Source organism: Hemibagrus wyckioides, linkage group LG18, assembly GCF_019097595.1.
Source record: "Hemibagrus wyckioides isolate EC202008001 linkage group LG18, SWU_Hwy_1.0, whole genome shotgun sequence".
Taxonomy (NCBI): Eukaryota; Metazoa; Chordata; class Actinopteri; order Siluriformes; family Bagridae; genus Hemibagrus; species Hemibagrus wyckioides.
This window is the reverse complement of record NC_080727.1, coordinates 9,098,906-9,112,609: the sequence shown is the minus strand read 5'-3', so window position 1 is coordinate 9,112,609 and position 13,704 is coordinate 9,098,906. Positions and strand designations below refer to the sequence as shown.

Here is a 13,704-nt window from a genome sequence, read left to right as displayed (position 1 = left end):
AAAATACACTAACTGTTGCAGAAAAGTTGAGAGGGGGCTATCGTCAGCTTTGTAGGACTTAGCTGTAGCTCAGACTTCAGTAACAAGCTGTTATAATAGCTTCATAAGGTGTTTGTGTGCTCCAATATGCATACAAGGTGAGAAAAAGAATGGGACAGATAGCTGTATGACAGTGGTATTTATTACAAATATTGCATAACTTCATGACCTTTTTGGAAGTTCTCAGTATGTGGTTTAAATGAACACAAGAAGGAATATGGGTTAATCGAACTACTATTCAATCTGTACTTTTTTATATACTCATGATTGCAATATGTTATGAAAACTATCACACAAAGAAAAACAAAAACTTCATAATATTGGTATACTATATGGCCAAAAATCTGACACTAAATGATCACACCAGTATATAGGAATTCCCCAAACTTTGGAAGAACATAGATGTATAGGATGTAACCCTTCACTGTAGAAGCTCAAACCAATTCCAGGATGACAATGCCCCTGTGCACAAAGCAAGATTTATGATCTAAGAACTTGAATGGCCTGCACAGAGCCCTGACCTCACTGAAGCTAATGAGGCTGAATCCCCACATCTACTGGTAAGACATCCTGGAAGAGTGGAGCATATAACAACAAACAGGAGACTACATCTTAAATGGGATGTTCACAAAGCACATATAGTGTGATGCACTTTTGGCCATATAATGTATTTATATAAACAAAAACTTCAAACATGCACATGCAATTACATACCCTACCTGTACTTATTTTCTCAGGATCTGTGTGTTTTTTTTATCTGTATTTTAGGTTTCCAAGCTTCACACAATTCAGTGATAATCTAATAGTGAAGAATTAGTTTAGAGGCTACAGGATGCAACATTAGATACGATGTGACATAATATGATAATAGTTATATTGAACATCACAATCTTCTCAGTTTTTAAGAACAGAATAAAATATGTCATAGAACAATAATGTAAAATTCTCTATATGTATATACCTATTTGGATTTTTTTTCTCATGGCATACAGTTATATTCATCTATGATCACTTCACTTCTCACAAATCGGGTACTTTTCGTTTGCTACCTTTTTTATAAATGTTATATGTTTGTACATACATTTTTCTAAAAGCTATATTAAACATAAACATTTAAATGGACATATTTATATTATTTTGTGTTGTTTCCACTGAGAAAGTTAACACTGTTTAGGTAGGTCATGGCCTTGCATACTACCAAACTATAATAGGTTTCTAACATGCTGCAGTACCGCCCTTTTCCCTTGCCCAAATCCCTCCAGGCCATGCCCATCAGCTCTGCATCCACTGAGGCTGAGGTGAACAGGAAGTTATAACAGCATGGGTTGTAGCGCACATGTCGTTCTCCAGAAAAGCGTGCGCTATGAGTAGCCACAACGCCCACTGCTCTTGCACACAGACCAATCAAGACATCTGAAGGAAGAGCCAGCTCTACATCCTTAGAGGCCACATAAACTTTACGCACTACGTCCTGAGACATCAGGAAGGCAGGGCCAGAGCAGTAATCGGGGAAAGTCCGGTCTGGATAGAGATGGAAGGAGACGTAGTGGGGTTTGTTATAATTTCGTTCGGGTGAGGCATGATGAATGACCCTGCCCAGGTACAGATCATCAGGGTGGGTACGGAGCGTAAGCAGGTACATGCCAAGCGCTGGAACATTTAAAAATACTGAGTCATCTGCCAAAACCACAAATCTGGCCTGAGGACAGAAAAGCAGAACCCAACGCAGAGCTAGTTTGACCTGACCCCAGTCATTTTGTGACAAAGGCCCTTCACACTGTACCATGTCGCCATGACGGGCAGACTCTTCCCACACCTCTTGATGCTCTGTCTTCAAGGTAGAAGGTTTTAAAAAGAACAGCGTCCGTACTGCCACGTCCTGCACCAATGTCTGGTTGGCCCACGAGTTTCTGATTGCATCTCTCTCGCTGGAATTATCTGGATCACTAAACACAATAGTAATAAAAAGTAGATCTTGGTGTTGAAGGCAGGCCTTGGAGCTAATAGGGTAAATCTGTGAGGAGTTGGACATGGTACTGCTCAGGTCCAGTTTGCGTGCGCGCTCGCGGAGTTCAAGTACAGCACGTTCAGTATAAGCGGCTGGAGAAGCCTGGAGTAGGAACTCTTCCACAATGTCACCACCAAATAATAACGCGTGGAACAGCACAACATTACAGAGCAGGAAACACCACTGATGGGTGTGCAACCTGAACACACAGACCTGAACAGAAAGAGATATTTTATTTATGCATTCATTTATACATCATTTATTATTCATAAAAGATACCTTAAAGCGTCAGAACTAAAACTGACAGAAAATCAAGAGGGAAGAGACAAAAATAAGATGACAGAGAGAACGAGAATAAGAGAGAAAAGACACATTTACCCAAGTCAGTATGGGTCAATAAAAAGATAAACAAGAAGAAGCATGAAAAAGAGAGAAAAGAAATGACCAGTTGTTCAGTATTGTATTAAAGACTGAATATTGAATACACTGTGTTAAATGTAGTTATTAATGCATTCTGTTACAGCATAAAAGTAGGAAATAATTCATAATAGATTTAGTATGGTTCCTTAAATAAAATGTGTGTGTTTTATCACCTCTGAACAGCTTCAGACACCGACAGCTATAGACACTGTCCTCAGTGTTAATTATTTGCATATATAAAATATATTTCTTTCCGTTATGCTGTTGGATGATGAATATAGCAACAGAATTATTTTTCTTTCATTTTGCATAATTAGTACATTGGAATGTGTATTCATCATTGTATTCAAATAATGATAAATAAGGTTGCAACCTATTACTTTGCATAAAGCTTTAAACTAAGATAGATTTTCTTATCAGAATCTAATCAGTGATAAATACCTTCTCACATATTTAAACAATCAACTCGAAAAGCGTGACTCACTACAGATATTGCAGAAGAACTGGCAGAAGTAATGGTAACAACACACCAAAACAAATGGAGAACAGAGAGACATGAGAATCTTGTGAATTTTTTGGAAGCCGCTGCTTTTGCTAGTTCTGTGTCTAGACTATGTAATTTCCATAAAAGTGGTGTAATTGATATATTACTACACTAAAATGTAACTTTATTCTGAAAACTACCTTTCCAAAATGGACTGAATACAGACTGAATGGACTGAATACACCGTTTGTGTCACTATGAATTGTATTCTGTTAAAGCCTAACATAGAGAATGGAAAAAAGGAACAGGAGAAAAGAATACTCATTTTCCCAAGTAGTATGTGATTAGATGGAGCCAAGGAAAGTTCTAGAATTATTGAGATCAAACGAACTTTTATATGGTTTTCCTTACCCGCATGTTGTCCCATGAAGAAATACTTTCTCCCTCTGTGTATCTGTTTCTTTGTGACCTTCTTAGGGTGTCTATCTGTTAAACACTGTGTGTGTGTGTGTGTGTCTGTGTATCTGTATGTGTGTGTGTGTGTGTGTGTGTGTGTTTGAGCATAGACACATTCAGCATTCACCTGAGCCCTGTTTCCATGTAATCCAACACCCGATAGGTTACACTATACCTTTCTGGATAGGGACAGGCTGCTCTAAGTCAATAATGAATTAATGAGGATTTAATACATCCAAGTTAACAGCAGATCAGCTCAGTTAGAGCATTTGTCACAAGTCATAATGTATTTTAGAGCGTATGTTTATTAGGCTTACATACAGTAAGATCAGCATATGACACTTATTTTGTTATCATTTATATTAAGATTAGTTTTCAATTATATGATTATGTGAAGCAGGAAAAAAGGCTAATTCTTCAATGAAAAAAGGTTAGCATTTTAATACGTATTTTGCTACACTATATTGTCAAAAAGTTTTGGGACACCCCTCCAAATCATTGAATTCAGGTGTTGTTTTTCAGGGGTTGGGCTTGGCCCCTTAGTTCAAGTGAAAGGAACTCTTAATGCTTCAGCTTCATACCAAGACATTTTTGGACAATTTCATGCTCCGTACTTTGTGGGAACAGTTTGGGGATGACCCCTTCCTGTTCCAACATGACTGTGCACCAGTACACATAGCAAGGTCCACAAAGACATGGATTAGCGAGTTTGGTGTGGAGGAACTTGACTGGCCTGCACAGAGTCCTGACCTCAACCTTTGGGATGAATTAGAGCGGAGACTGCGAGCCAAATACATTTCTAGAGGTATGGTCAAAAATTCTCATGAAAACACTCCTTAACCTTGGGGAAAGCCTTCCCAGAAGAGTTGTAGCTGTTCTAACTGCAGAGGGTGGGACAACTCCATATTAAATTCATGTGTTTGTAAAGGCAGATGTCCCAGTTTTGGCCTGGTTCACAGTCTCCGCTTTAATTCATTCCAAGCGTATTTGATCGGCTTGAGGTCAGGACAGTCAAGTTCCTCCACACCAAACTCACTCATCCATATCTTTATGGACCTTGCTTTGTGCACTGATGTAGAGTCATGTTCATTCATTTATTCATTCATCTTCAGTAGCAATGGATTTGAAGACTAACCCTAAGAGGCAGGAATATAACCTGGAAGTGATGCCAGTCCATCAGAGCGCACCATGCATATAAACAATCATACAGCCTTTCACACCTACAGGCAATCTAGTGTAGCAATCCACCTACAAGCTTTTTTGAGAGGTGGGAGGAAACAAGAGAAATTGCAGAAACTCCACACACACACAGAACGAGAGAGAGAGTGAGAGAGAGAGAGAGAGAGAGAGAGAGAGAGAGAGAGAATTACTAAGCACAAGATCAAGTCAGGGACCATCGAGCTATGTGGTGGAAAGCAAAACAACCAAAACAACCTTTCTCTTTCTGCAGAGAAATCCTGATTGATCATTCAATACAACACTTTAATAAAAGTTTTTCAGTATTAGGGTTACTGATTTACATGATTTTGGAATATCTCTCTGCAAAATGCAGTTGTGAGCTAGTTGTGAAGAAATGTATTGTAATGTGTGTTCTGGATTGTCCTGTGTCTTTCTCCACTACGCAGATAAAGCTGATGGCCATGAGAAGCAAGCAATATACATTCAACTAGAATTCACAGGTGTCCAGAAACACTGATCTATTCACTAAACAGGGGACAGTGGTGGCTCAAGTGATTAAGGCTCTGGGCCATTGACCAGGAGATCGGGTATATATATATATATATATATATATATATATATAATTCGGAGTTTATTCAATATTTTGTGTTGTGAATTCTACAGAAGCTTGGTAATCTTATTAACAAATTAAACAGAGTTACTTGATGAGTGATGTGTGTGTGTCAGGTTAGTGTGTTGGTATACGCCTAGTGTAAATTAAGGATGACATGATTATTATTCTTCCCCCAAGAATCCATTTATCATTTACTGTCTGCACATACTGAGTACAAGTAAAGAGAAAGTCCTGAGTGTGTATGAATGTGTTCATGAGAGTGAGAGAGAGAGAGAGAGTTCAGTAATGTCACAACAAGCAGAAGAGCTGGAACAACACAATGACAAAGTAAGTACAGTTGATTAGTACATCGTGTGGGTGAGCATTTGTGTCTAAATGTATGTTGAACCTGCGTCATCTGCTGAAACCATGGTATTAAAAAAACATTTTCAATTATATAAATACAACCTAAATGAACCTAACAGAAAAAGCCATTACCATTAACTCCTGACATTCCAGCTGCAATTATTTCAAAGTTTCACATTTTCTAAACATTTAGCTCTGATTGCTGAGAAGACTGTAACTTGCAGGCTGACTCACTGCTTGCCTATTCCCTGTATAGTTTATATGTGATATGTAATCATGACTCAGATACCCTATTTAGTACAGTATAAATCCAGAAGACTTATGATTCAGCTCCTTAGTGAGTTTATACCTGTCTAAGCCTGCCTAATATTGTGTTGGTCCCCCTTTTGCAGCCAAAACAGCCTTGACCCATCGAGGCATAGACTCCACTAGATCCCTGAAGGTGTGCTGTGGTATCTGGCACCAAGATGTTAGCAGCAGATCCTTTAAGTCCTGTAAGTTGTGACAGTAGCAACTTACAGTACTTAAAGGACTTACAGGACTTAAAGGATACTCTTGATAGATACTGACCACTGCAGACCGGGATCACCCCACAAGAGCTGCAGTTTTGGAGATGCTCTGATCTAGTCGTCTAGCCATCACAATTTGGCCATGATGAGGAGTTATTCACTTCGCCTCTCACTGCTCATAATGTTATGCCTGATCGGTGTATATAGAGTATACTGTATCCTGTTACATTACGAAATAGTTAATAAAGATATAATAAATGCGCAATATATACAGAACAAGGAGACGATTAGAGCCACCGTATTTCAAGACTTGCTTAGTTTTTCTTCTTACAGAAGCAGCTTGTGTAATAAATTGTGATTCGCTGAAAGAAATAATTAAAGACTGTCCACAAGATGGCGCACTTTCTCTAGCACAGGTTAAACTCTACTGGTTCTACTAAACACTGTGCTGGAATATAGTTTGGTTCTATGCAGTGTAGAACTATTTGAGATCAGACAGTGCTGGTGGTTTATGACCAGCAAGTTAAAGGGGACTCACGTAGAAACGAGTTATTAATTATAGCTTGATTAATAAACAATTAATTAGCCATGCTGGACCGAATTGTCTTCACATCAACTTAAAGGTAATGTAGAGCTATTTGAATCTCGCGAGGAAGACCGTCTGTCTCGCGAGGAGACGCTCCGTGCCGCGCGCATCTTTCCGCGTGCGCTAACGGCATACGGACGGAGCTTAGTGGGGGGGAGTCGGCCATGCGTGGCGCGTGCTACACCAACCGCACTTTCGTGGACGACGACGGGCGCGCAGCGCGAGACGCACCGACACCCAGGTACCGCGCGCTCCGCCACCCCACTGCACTCTGCCCTCTGCACCGTCTGTGACCAAATTATTTTAAAAAATGAACATATTTATGAAAAACCGGTTGATGTTTTCATGCATGCAGATTTACTTGTAAAAAAACCATGATTTAAAAGTATATTGCAGATGTGGCATCGACGTCAGTATTTTATCATTTCAGTACATTTTTTATGATTATTCAGTACGAATTAATCTTTCACTTAACGTTTTCATAGTTTAAGAATATTTTGCTTCTTTAAATTTTAGAGAAAAGTGGTGTAAAATGAAGAGTCTCTAACCTTTTTCTATTAGAGAAAAGTCGGTGCTCTGTGTGTGTGTGTGTGTGTGTGTTTGTGTGTGTGTTATATCTAGAGAGCAAACATACCCGCAATGATATGGGATATAATTTTCAATATCATGGCAGCTTATTATTATTATTATTATTATAATTGTTGTTGTTGTTGTTGTTTTGTTGTTGTTGTTTTTCTTTCTTTCTTTCGTCCTAAGGTAATAAAAGATTTATTGTTTTATTTTGGTTACTGAGCTTAGACTTCAGGTGGAGGCGTAGCATCATTTAGCTGGATCTGTTGAATATGTTCTATGCAAGAGTCTTTACATGATTTCTCTTTCCTTGTTCACTTGATTTATTTCACTAAATTTCACTTTCTGCAATTTTATTTACCCCTGCTAGATATCTATTTAATTAAAAATAAAGAAAATAATCCATTTAGTCTATTATCCAAACATTATCTATTACAAGACAGACTCCTTATATATACACTATATTGCCAAAGGTTTTGGGACGTCTGCCTTTACATGCACATGAATGTAATGTGGAGTTGACCCGCCCTTTGCAGTTATAACAGCTTCAACTCTTCTGGGAAGGCTTTCCACAAGGTTTGGGAGTGTGTTTATGGGAATTTTTGACCATTCCTCTAGAAGCTCATTTGTGAGGTCAGACATTGATGTTGAACGACAAAGTTCAAAGTTCACAGTTATTGCTCTAATTCATCCCAAAGATGTTCTATCAGGTTGAGGTCAGGACTCTGTGCAGGCCAGTCAAGTTCCTCCACACCAAACTCACTCATCCATGTCTTTATGGAGCTTGCTTTTTACACTGGTGTGCAGTCATGTTGGAACAGGAAGCGGTCATCCCCAAACTGTTCCCACAAAATTCAGAGCATGAAATTGACCAAAATGTCTGAAGCATTAAGAGTTCCTTTCACTGGAACTAAGGGGCCAAGCCCAACCCCAGAATTCAATGATTTGGAGGGGTGTCCCAAAACTTTTGGCAATATAGTGTATTATGTGAAGAACACTGAAGGCTATAAGAATATTAATGCATGTTAATAAATCTTGTTCTCCTCCTTGCATGATAAATAGGTTTCACAGTGGTGCAGCAGGTAGCATTGCCACCTCACAGTTCCTTAGTTATTGAGCTTGTTTTTCTGCCAGTGTGGTGTTTTGCATGTTCTGCATGGATTTTCTCTGGGTTCCCCAGTTTCCTCCCACTTCCCAAATATTTACCAGTAGATGGTTTGGCTGTGCTAAATTGCTCTTAGTGTAAATGAGTGTGTGAATATGTGTCGGCATGGGGCCTGTGATATACAGGCATCTCCTCCAGGGTGTATTCCCACCTCACACTCAGTGTTCCCAGAGATCCCCAGCAACCAGAATAAAGCAGATTCTTTCCTTCTGTCTTTCTCATATTTTAGGCAGATTCTTTGCTGTCTGTTTTCTCAGATTTAGTTTAAAGTATACTATATTTGTCTCCATCTTTAATTTGGGCATTAGCATTAAAATGCAGCAAAATTCAGTGCAGTCTGTTGTCCACTTCACCAAAAAATAAATATTATCTTCTGAGTACAAAACCATGTGAATTGTCCTCATTTTTTGATGACACAGAGACAGACTGGACATATCGGATGGGTCATTCGATATGTAAATAGAGTATAAACTCATCTGTTTTAGGCAGATGTTCCACTGACTTCTGTGTTACTGTAGATAAATAATTCTAAGCTTATGAGCATTTTATTTATTTATTAATACGCATCCCATTGATTAAGTTTGTCATTATACAATTATGCTTATTAATCAATAGAATGGCTTCTGCTTACAATACACTGGTCACCAATCGAGCTTGATCTTTATTACAAACCGAGTGAACAGTAAGCAAAGAGCCAAAGTTCAAATAAACAAACAAACAACATATGCAAAACAGCTTTAACAGGAAATAATCCAAAAAGATCAAAACAATGAAATTAATAAGGAAATATTGCTCTAAATGGATTACTTGCATTTGGTGTTATGAAACATTTCCCTGGTGAAAGACTGCAGCTCTGTGTGACAGTGAGACAGCTTGTCCTTCAAGTTTCTGTATAAATTATATAAGGTATAAAATAGGTCTGTTTCTTGCGTCATGGCTGCGTGTGCGTGATGAAGCACACAGTTTGCATGAAGGGGCTTTGGTAGTGTTATTACAGATCTAATGAATGTTATTAAAGTTATTGTTGGGTACCACTGCTCTTACAGAATATCACTGTTGCTAGTGTGGATGACTGTGGAATTGTTTGTGAAGGTAACCTATTGCTAGCAAACCAGATGGTAAAACCTCGCAAAAAAGCAAATGAACTGCATTCAGAAGAAGACTATGCTGCTGTGGGATCTGGACTAGGAGTAATTGACAAATAAAGCAACAGATCTAGCTGGAAGAAGATTCTATTATAGATATTTAGGCACATGCTGGTGCCTCTGGTGAGTGTGTATAGCTAGTACAGTTATCTTGCACTGCTAATCTGCTAACAAAGTTCACATGAAGCCTGACGTGTAACATACATCACACAGGAAATGGTCAGACTTTAAATGCATTTTAAATACACTGATCAGGAATAACATTACGAACAGTGACAGGTGAAGTGAATAACACTGATTATTTCCTCATCATGACACCTGTTAGTGGGTGGGATATATTAGGCAGCAAGTGAACATTTTGTCCTCAAAGTTGATGTGTTAGAGGCAGAAAATGGAAAAAATCCAAAAAAAATGTCCAAAAATGGACAAGCGTAAGGATTTGAGCGAGTTTGACAAGAGACAAATTGTGATGGCTAGACGACTGGATCAGAGCATCTCCAAAACTGCAGCTCTTGTGGGGGGTTTCAGGTCTGCAGTGGTCAGTATGTATCAAAAGTGGTCCAAGAAATGTACAGTGGTGAATCGGTGACAGGGTCAAGGGCGGCCAAGGCTCATTGATGCACATGGGGAGTGAAGGCTGACCCGTGTGATCCGATCCAACAGACGAGCTACTGCTGCTCAACTTGCTGAAGAAGTTAATGCTGGTTCTGAGAGAAAGGTGTCAGAACACACAATGCATGACGGGTCAGGGCTGTTGTAGGCGGTCATAATGTTATGCCTGGTTGGTTTATGTAAAATATAATAAATTGTATGCTGTAGGCTATACATTTTGACTACTACTCTTTCTCATTTGACCTAATAACTGGATGTCTGCTATACGGCCACAAGCAACAACAGTAGCACTTGCTTCATGCCTACAAGAGACAAACTACAAGCAAAACTAGTGACTAGTGTGAACTCAGGGTCAGGGTTGGGTGCAAATTCTGCAAGTAATAGTATTCCAATAAGTTAAAAACAAAATATTGCACAAGCAGTAGCAAAATAACCTGAACAGCTTTTCCTCCTACATTTTGTTTTGTGCTGTGCAGACTTTTGCATTTGACTTTATTAGCTACTAAACAACAAAAATGCTATTTAAAAAAACAGAAATGATTGTTACATTCAGCACTAACACTGTGGGTGTGTTTCAGTCAGCTCCCAAGGTTGTGTACCAGTGTATCCTGTACACAAGTAGTGGCAGTGGTAATGACCCTGGTTCACTACACATCAGGACACTGATGACTCCATTTCTGGTGACATTCTAATTTTATCGTCAGTAAAAACCCGAACATATAAAATAGTTCTATTTGTTAGTTTAATCACACACATTTCTGGCATGTTAGTTCAAGCAGGATCGTAGGCTAGCTGGTGGATTTTGAAAACAATCATTAAGCGCTAAACAAACCATATATGGAAAATCAGTCATTCGCGAGCTACAACAATGATAACAAGATATTTACATGTGTAGTTGAAGTTGGCTGAGATTTCATCTTCAGTTTTTTAAACTGATAAAAAATGACATCTTATCCAGAAAGGGAAATTAGTGAGCAGTGATGCTCCCTGGTTTTTTGTGGTGCATTTTGGGGTTTCTTTTAGGGAACGCATATTCCAGTGCACTGAAAATATGTTGTGTCAGGAATACACTTTATGGGTAATTTTTACTTTACAGCACATACACTGTAACATTTTGTAAATCTACCTAAATATTTTTGTTCAGTTTGTCGTATGCAAACATTTACACTCAGCTGTACGGTTGGTAAATGAAGCTCATAGCCGGCAATTTGTCAATTTCCGCTAGTAGTAAAATTTATTATAGGGATTTCATCTGTTCCTGATTTCCTGTTTCCTGTTCGCTCTTTCCCTCAGTGTGAATTCTGACTGCTCCCAAATGCTCAGTGGGGTTGTGCTCAATGTTCAGGGACTGAAGATGGCCACTGGTGAACATGATGTCCCACCCCTCCAGGGTCGTGCCCGCTTCCGAGAACTCTTGCTGGGTGACCAGCCATGCCAAAGTGAGGACAGGTATGGCATCCTTCTTGTTTCAGCAGTCACTCTCAGTATCACTTTAAATTACACACTCCTCAAATTCAACACTCAGTAGACCCAAAAGCCCAGTGCTTCCCAATTGCCGGATTCAGTGGTTTGTGTCATTCGGTTTGTAGTGGTCGTGCTTATACCTGTAAAATCAATGTTTTGTACTTTTTATAACTTTACAAATTATGGAAACCAACCAAATAATTAAGTGAAGTTTTACCAAATCTTTGGCAATGAATCTATCTACAAAATTTATTAATTAAAGTCTATTAATTAAAAGTCTATAAAAGTCTATTCTTGCATGATATGTGGCCTAGAGTTTGTATCTGCATGTGACAGTGTGGGAGCTGTTGATGCAGCGCTAGGAGTGTAACTAATTTCATAATTTCAGGGTGACTGAAAGAAAAAAGCCATGAAAGAAAAAAGGAAGACAGCCATGACTAATAACCTGGAACATAATGCAGATAGTGATGTGTAAAGCTCGCACACTATGAGAAAAATCTACCCCATACCTTTCTCTGACTTTGCAGTGTTGCAGCAGAGAGTGGCATGTACCGGAGACCTTTAGAGAGTCAGTTCTGTAAAATAAAAACAGGGGCACCTTTGATGTTTTGGTGCATCAGGATTAGAAATGGGCAGTCCAGCTCTCGAGACAGAAAAGAGTGTGCACTTCTACTTCTTCAAAGTGCCCTATAACAAACAACACAGGTAGATGAAGAACAAGGCGATGCATAGAAGTTAATAGATTTTGTCATAGCTTGAGAGAAAGCTCATAGCTTACATATACAGTGGAACCTCAGCATATGCATTTAATTTGATCTGGAGTCGAGTTCATAAGGTGAAAATATGTATTGCGAAACAAATTATCCCATAAAAATAATGTAAATGCAGATAATTCATTCCAGTCATCCCAAAAATGTTACCAATATTACCAATACGAAGTTTATGTAAACTGTATGGCTGCTTACAAAGAATGACCCAAGCCAAGCATTCCATGTCAAGTGTCCTCACAGGAAGTCGTGCCACCAAGCTCGGGCTAAATATGGAACAGACCACCCACGTCACCAAAAAACAAAAAATCACGTAGCTTTTGAACGCATTCCAAAGGCAAAGTGGGTTGACTCTTTCTAAACAGCTTTAGCTTTTTGGGCGGCTCCCTGACGTATGTGCAACTTCACCAGTGTTTGGTTTGGTTCAGTTCGTTTGCATGCTGAAAATCATATTCCAATGCAAATAAGGTGAAAAAGGGAGTATGCCGATGTTCCACTGTACATAAAACCAAACCAAACCATATTCAACGATGCAACAGTTTGATGACGAGCCAAGCTCAGGGGAGCTTATAGACACAGACCCTGATGTACACTCAGAGGTTTCAGAGCATGGCTGAACTGAGCCATTCCTGGAGAAAAGAGCTGATATCATACCATGAGACGATTCTGAAGATCAGATAGTAATGCAGGAGTAGAAGCAATAAATGTGCTGCAGACTAAAAGACTAACCTGTTTAACCATGGATACACCCAAGTAGGAGACAAGACTAGTTTGATTAAAGATGTCCTAAGCTCACATGAACTGATTATAGTCACAACTTGTACAAGGGGACATGCAGTAAAAGATTTGGATGCACATCAGCACCAGCAACAGACACTGTGGTGGCTTCACCAGTGGTTTAGACTGATGAATCTCTGATCTGAAAGCTCACTGCTTATAGCCTGAAAATATATCCTGTTCCATAATCAGATTATTGTGTATAGAAACTCTATGGTCAGCACTCGAGCCATAGCAGTGGAATGCAGTTATTATGTTTTCTTGGTTTGAACCTTTCAGGACTTATACCTGTTTCCACTTGCTTAATCAGTTCATGGTCTCCAATCAGCTCTGAAGTGTGCCTCCCATTTTGCTGTTATGAAATCCTGAAGCCACAGCAGCCCTTTGCAGATCAGATTAAAGACCCTGTCACTAGATCATCACCTCCTTCTGTCTGAAATGAGCCTTTTGAGGATACAGGTTACTTTTAGTCGGCTTCATCTGCCATCAATGCTTTTTCTGTTAAATGTCACTTGATGTGAGCTATGGCTACCTTCTGGGTGTCGCAATAAGGTGTGTCATGCTC

General features: G+C 39.2%; 2 protein-coding genes across 4 annotated transcripts in view; one reads left to right on the top strand and one right to left on the bottom strand.

Annotated features, from left to right (window-relative positions):
- Positions 1–599: 599 nt before the first annotated feature.
- LOC131369585 (beta-1,3-galactosyltransferase 9) lies at positions 600–3,461 on the bottom strand (the record flags this gene model as incomplete). The annotated part of the gene is given in 2 exon segments (XM_058416415.1): positions 600–2,260; positions 3,363–3,461. Coding segments are annotated over 2 exon segments (1,188 nt in total), but the record flags the coding sequence as incomplete, so codon positions are not given.
- A 3,068-nt stretch (positions 3,462–6,529) lies between these two features.
- Positions 6,530–13,704, top strand: part of kcnt1a (potassium sodium-activated channel subfamily T member 1a) — a 47,081-nt gene continuing 39,906 nt past the window's right edge. For all 3 annotated transcript variants that reach the window (XM_058414803.1, XM_058414804.1, XM_058414802.1), the window contains exons 1-2: positions 6,530–6,880; positions 11,425–11,580. In XM_058414803.1, the coding sequence (XP_058270786.1) occupies positions 6,804–6,880; positions 11,425–11,580 (233 nt within the window). In that variant the 5' untranslated portion in view covers positions 6,530–6,803. The remainder of the gene's footprint in view (positions 6,881–11,424; positions 11,581–13,704) is intronic.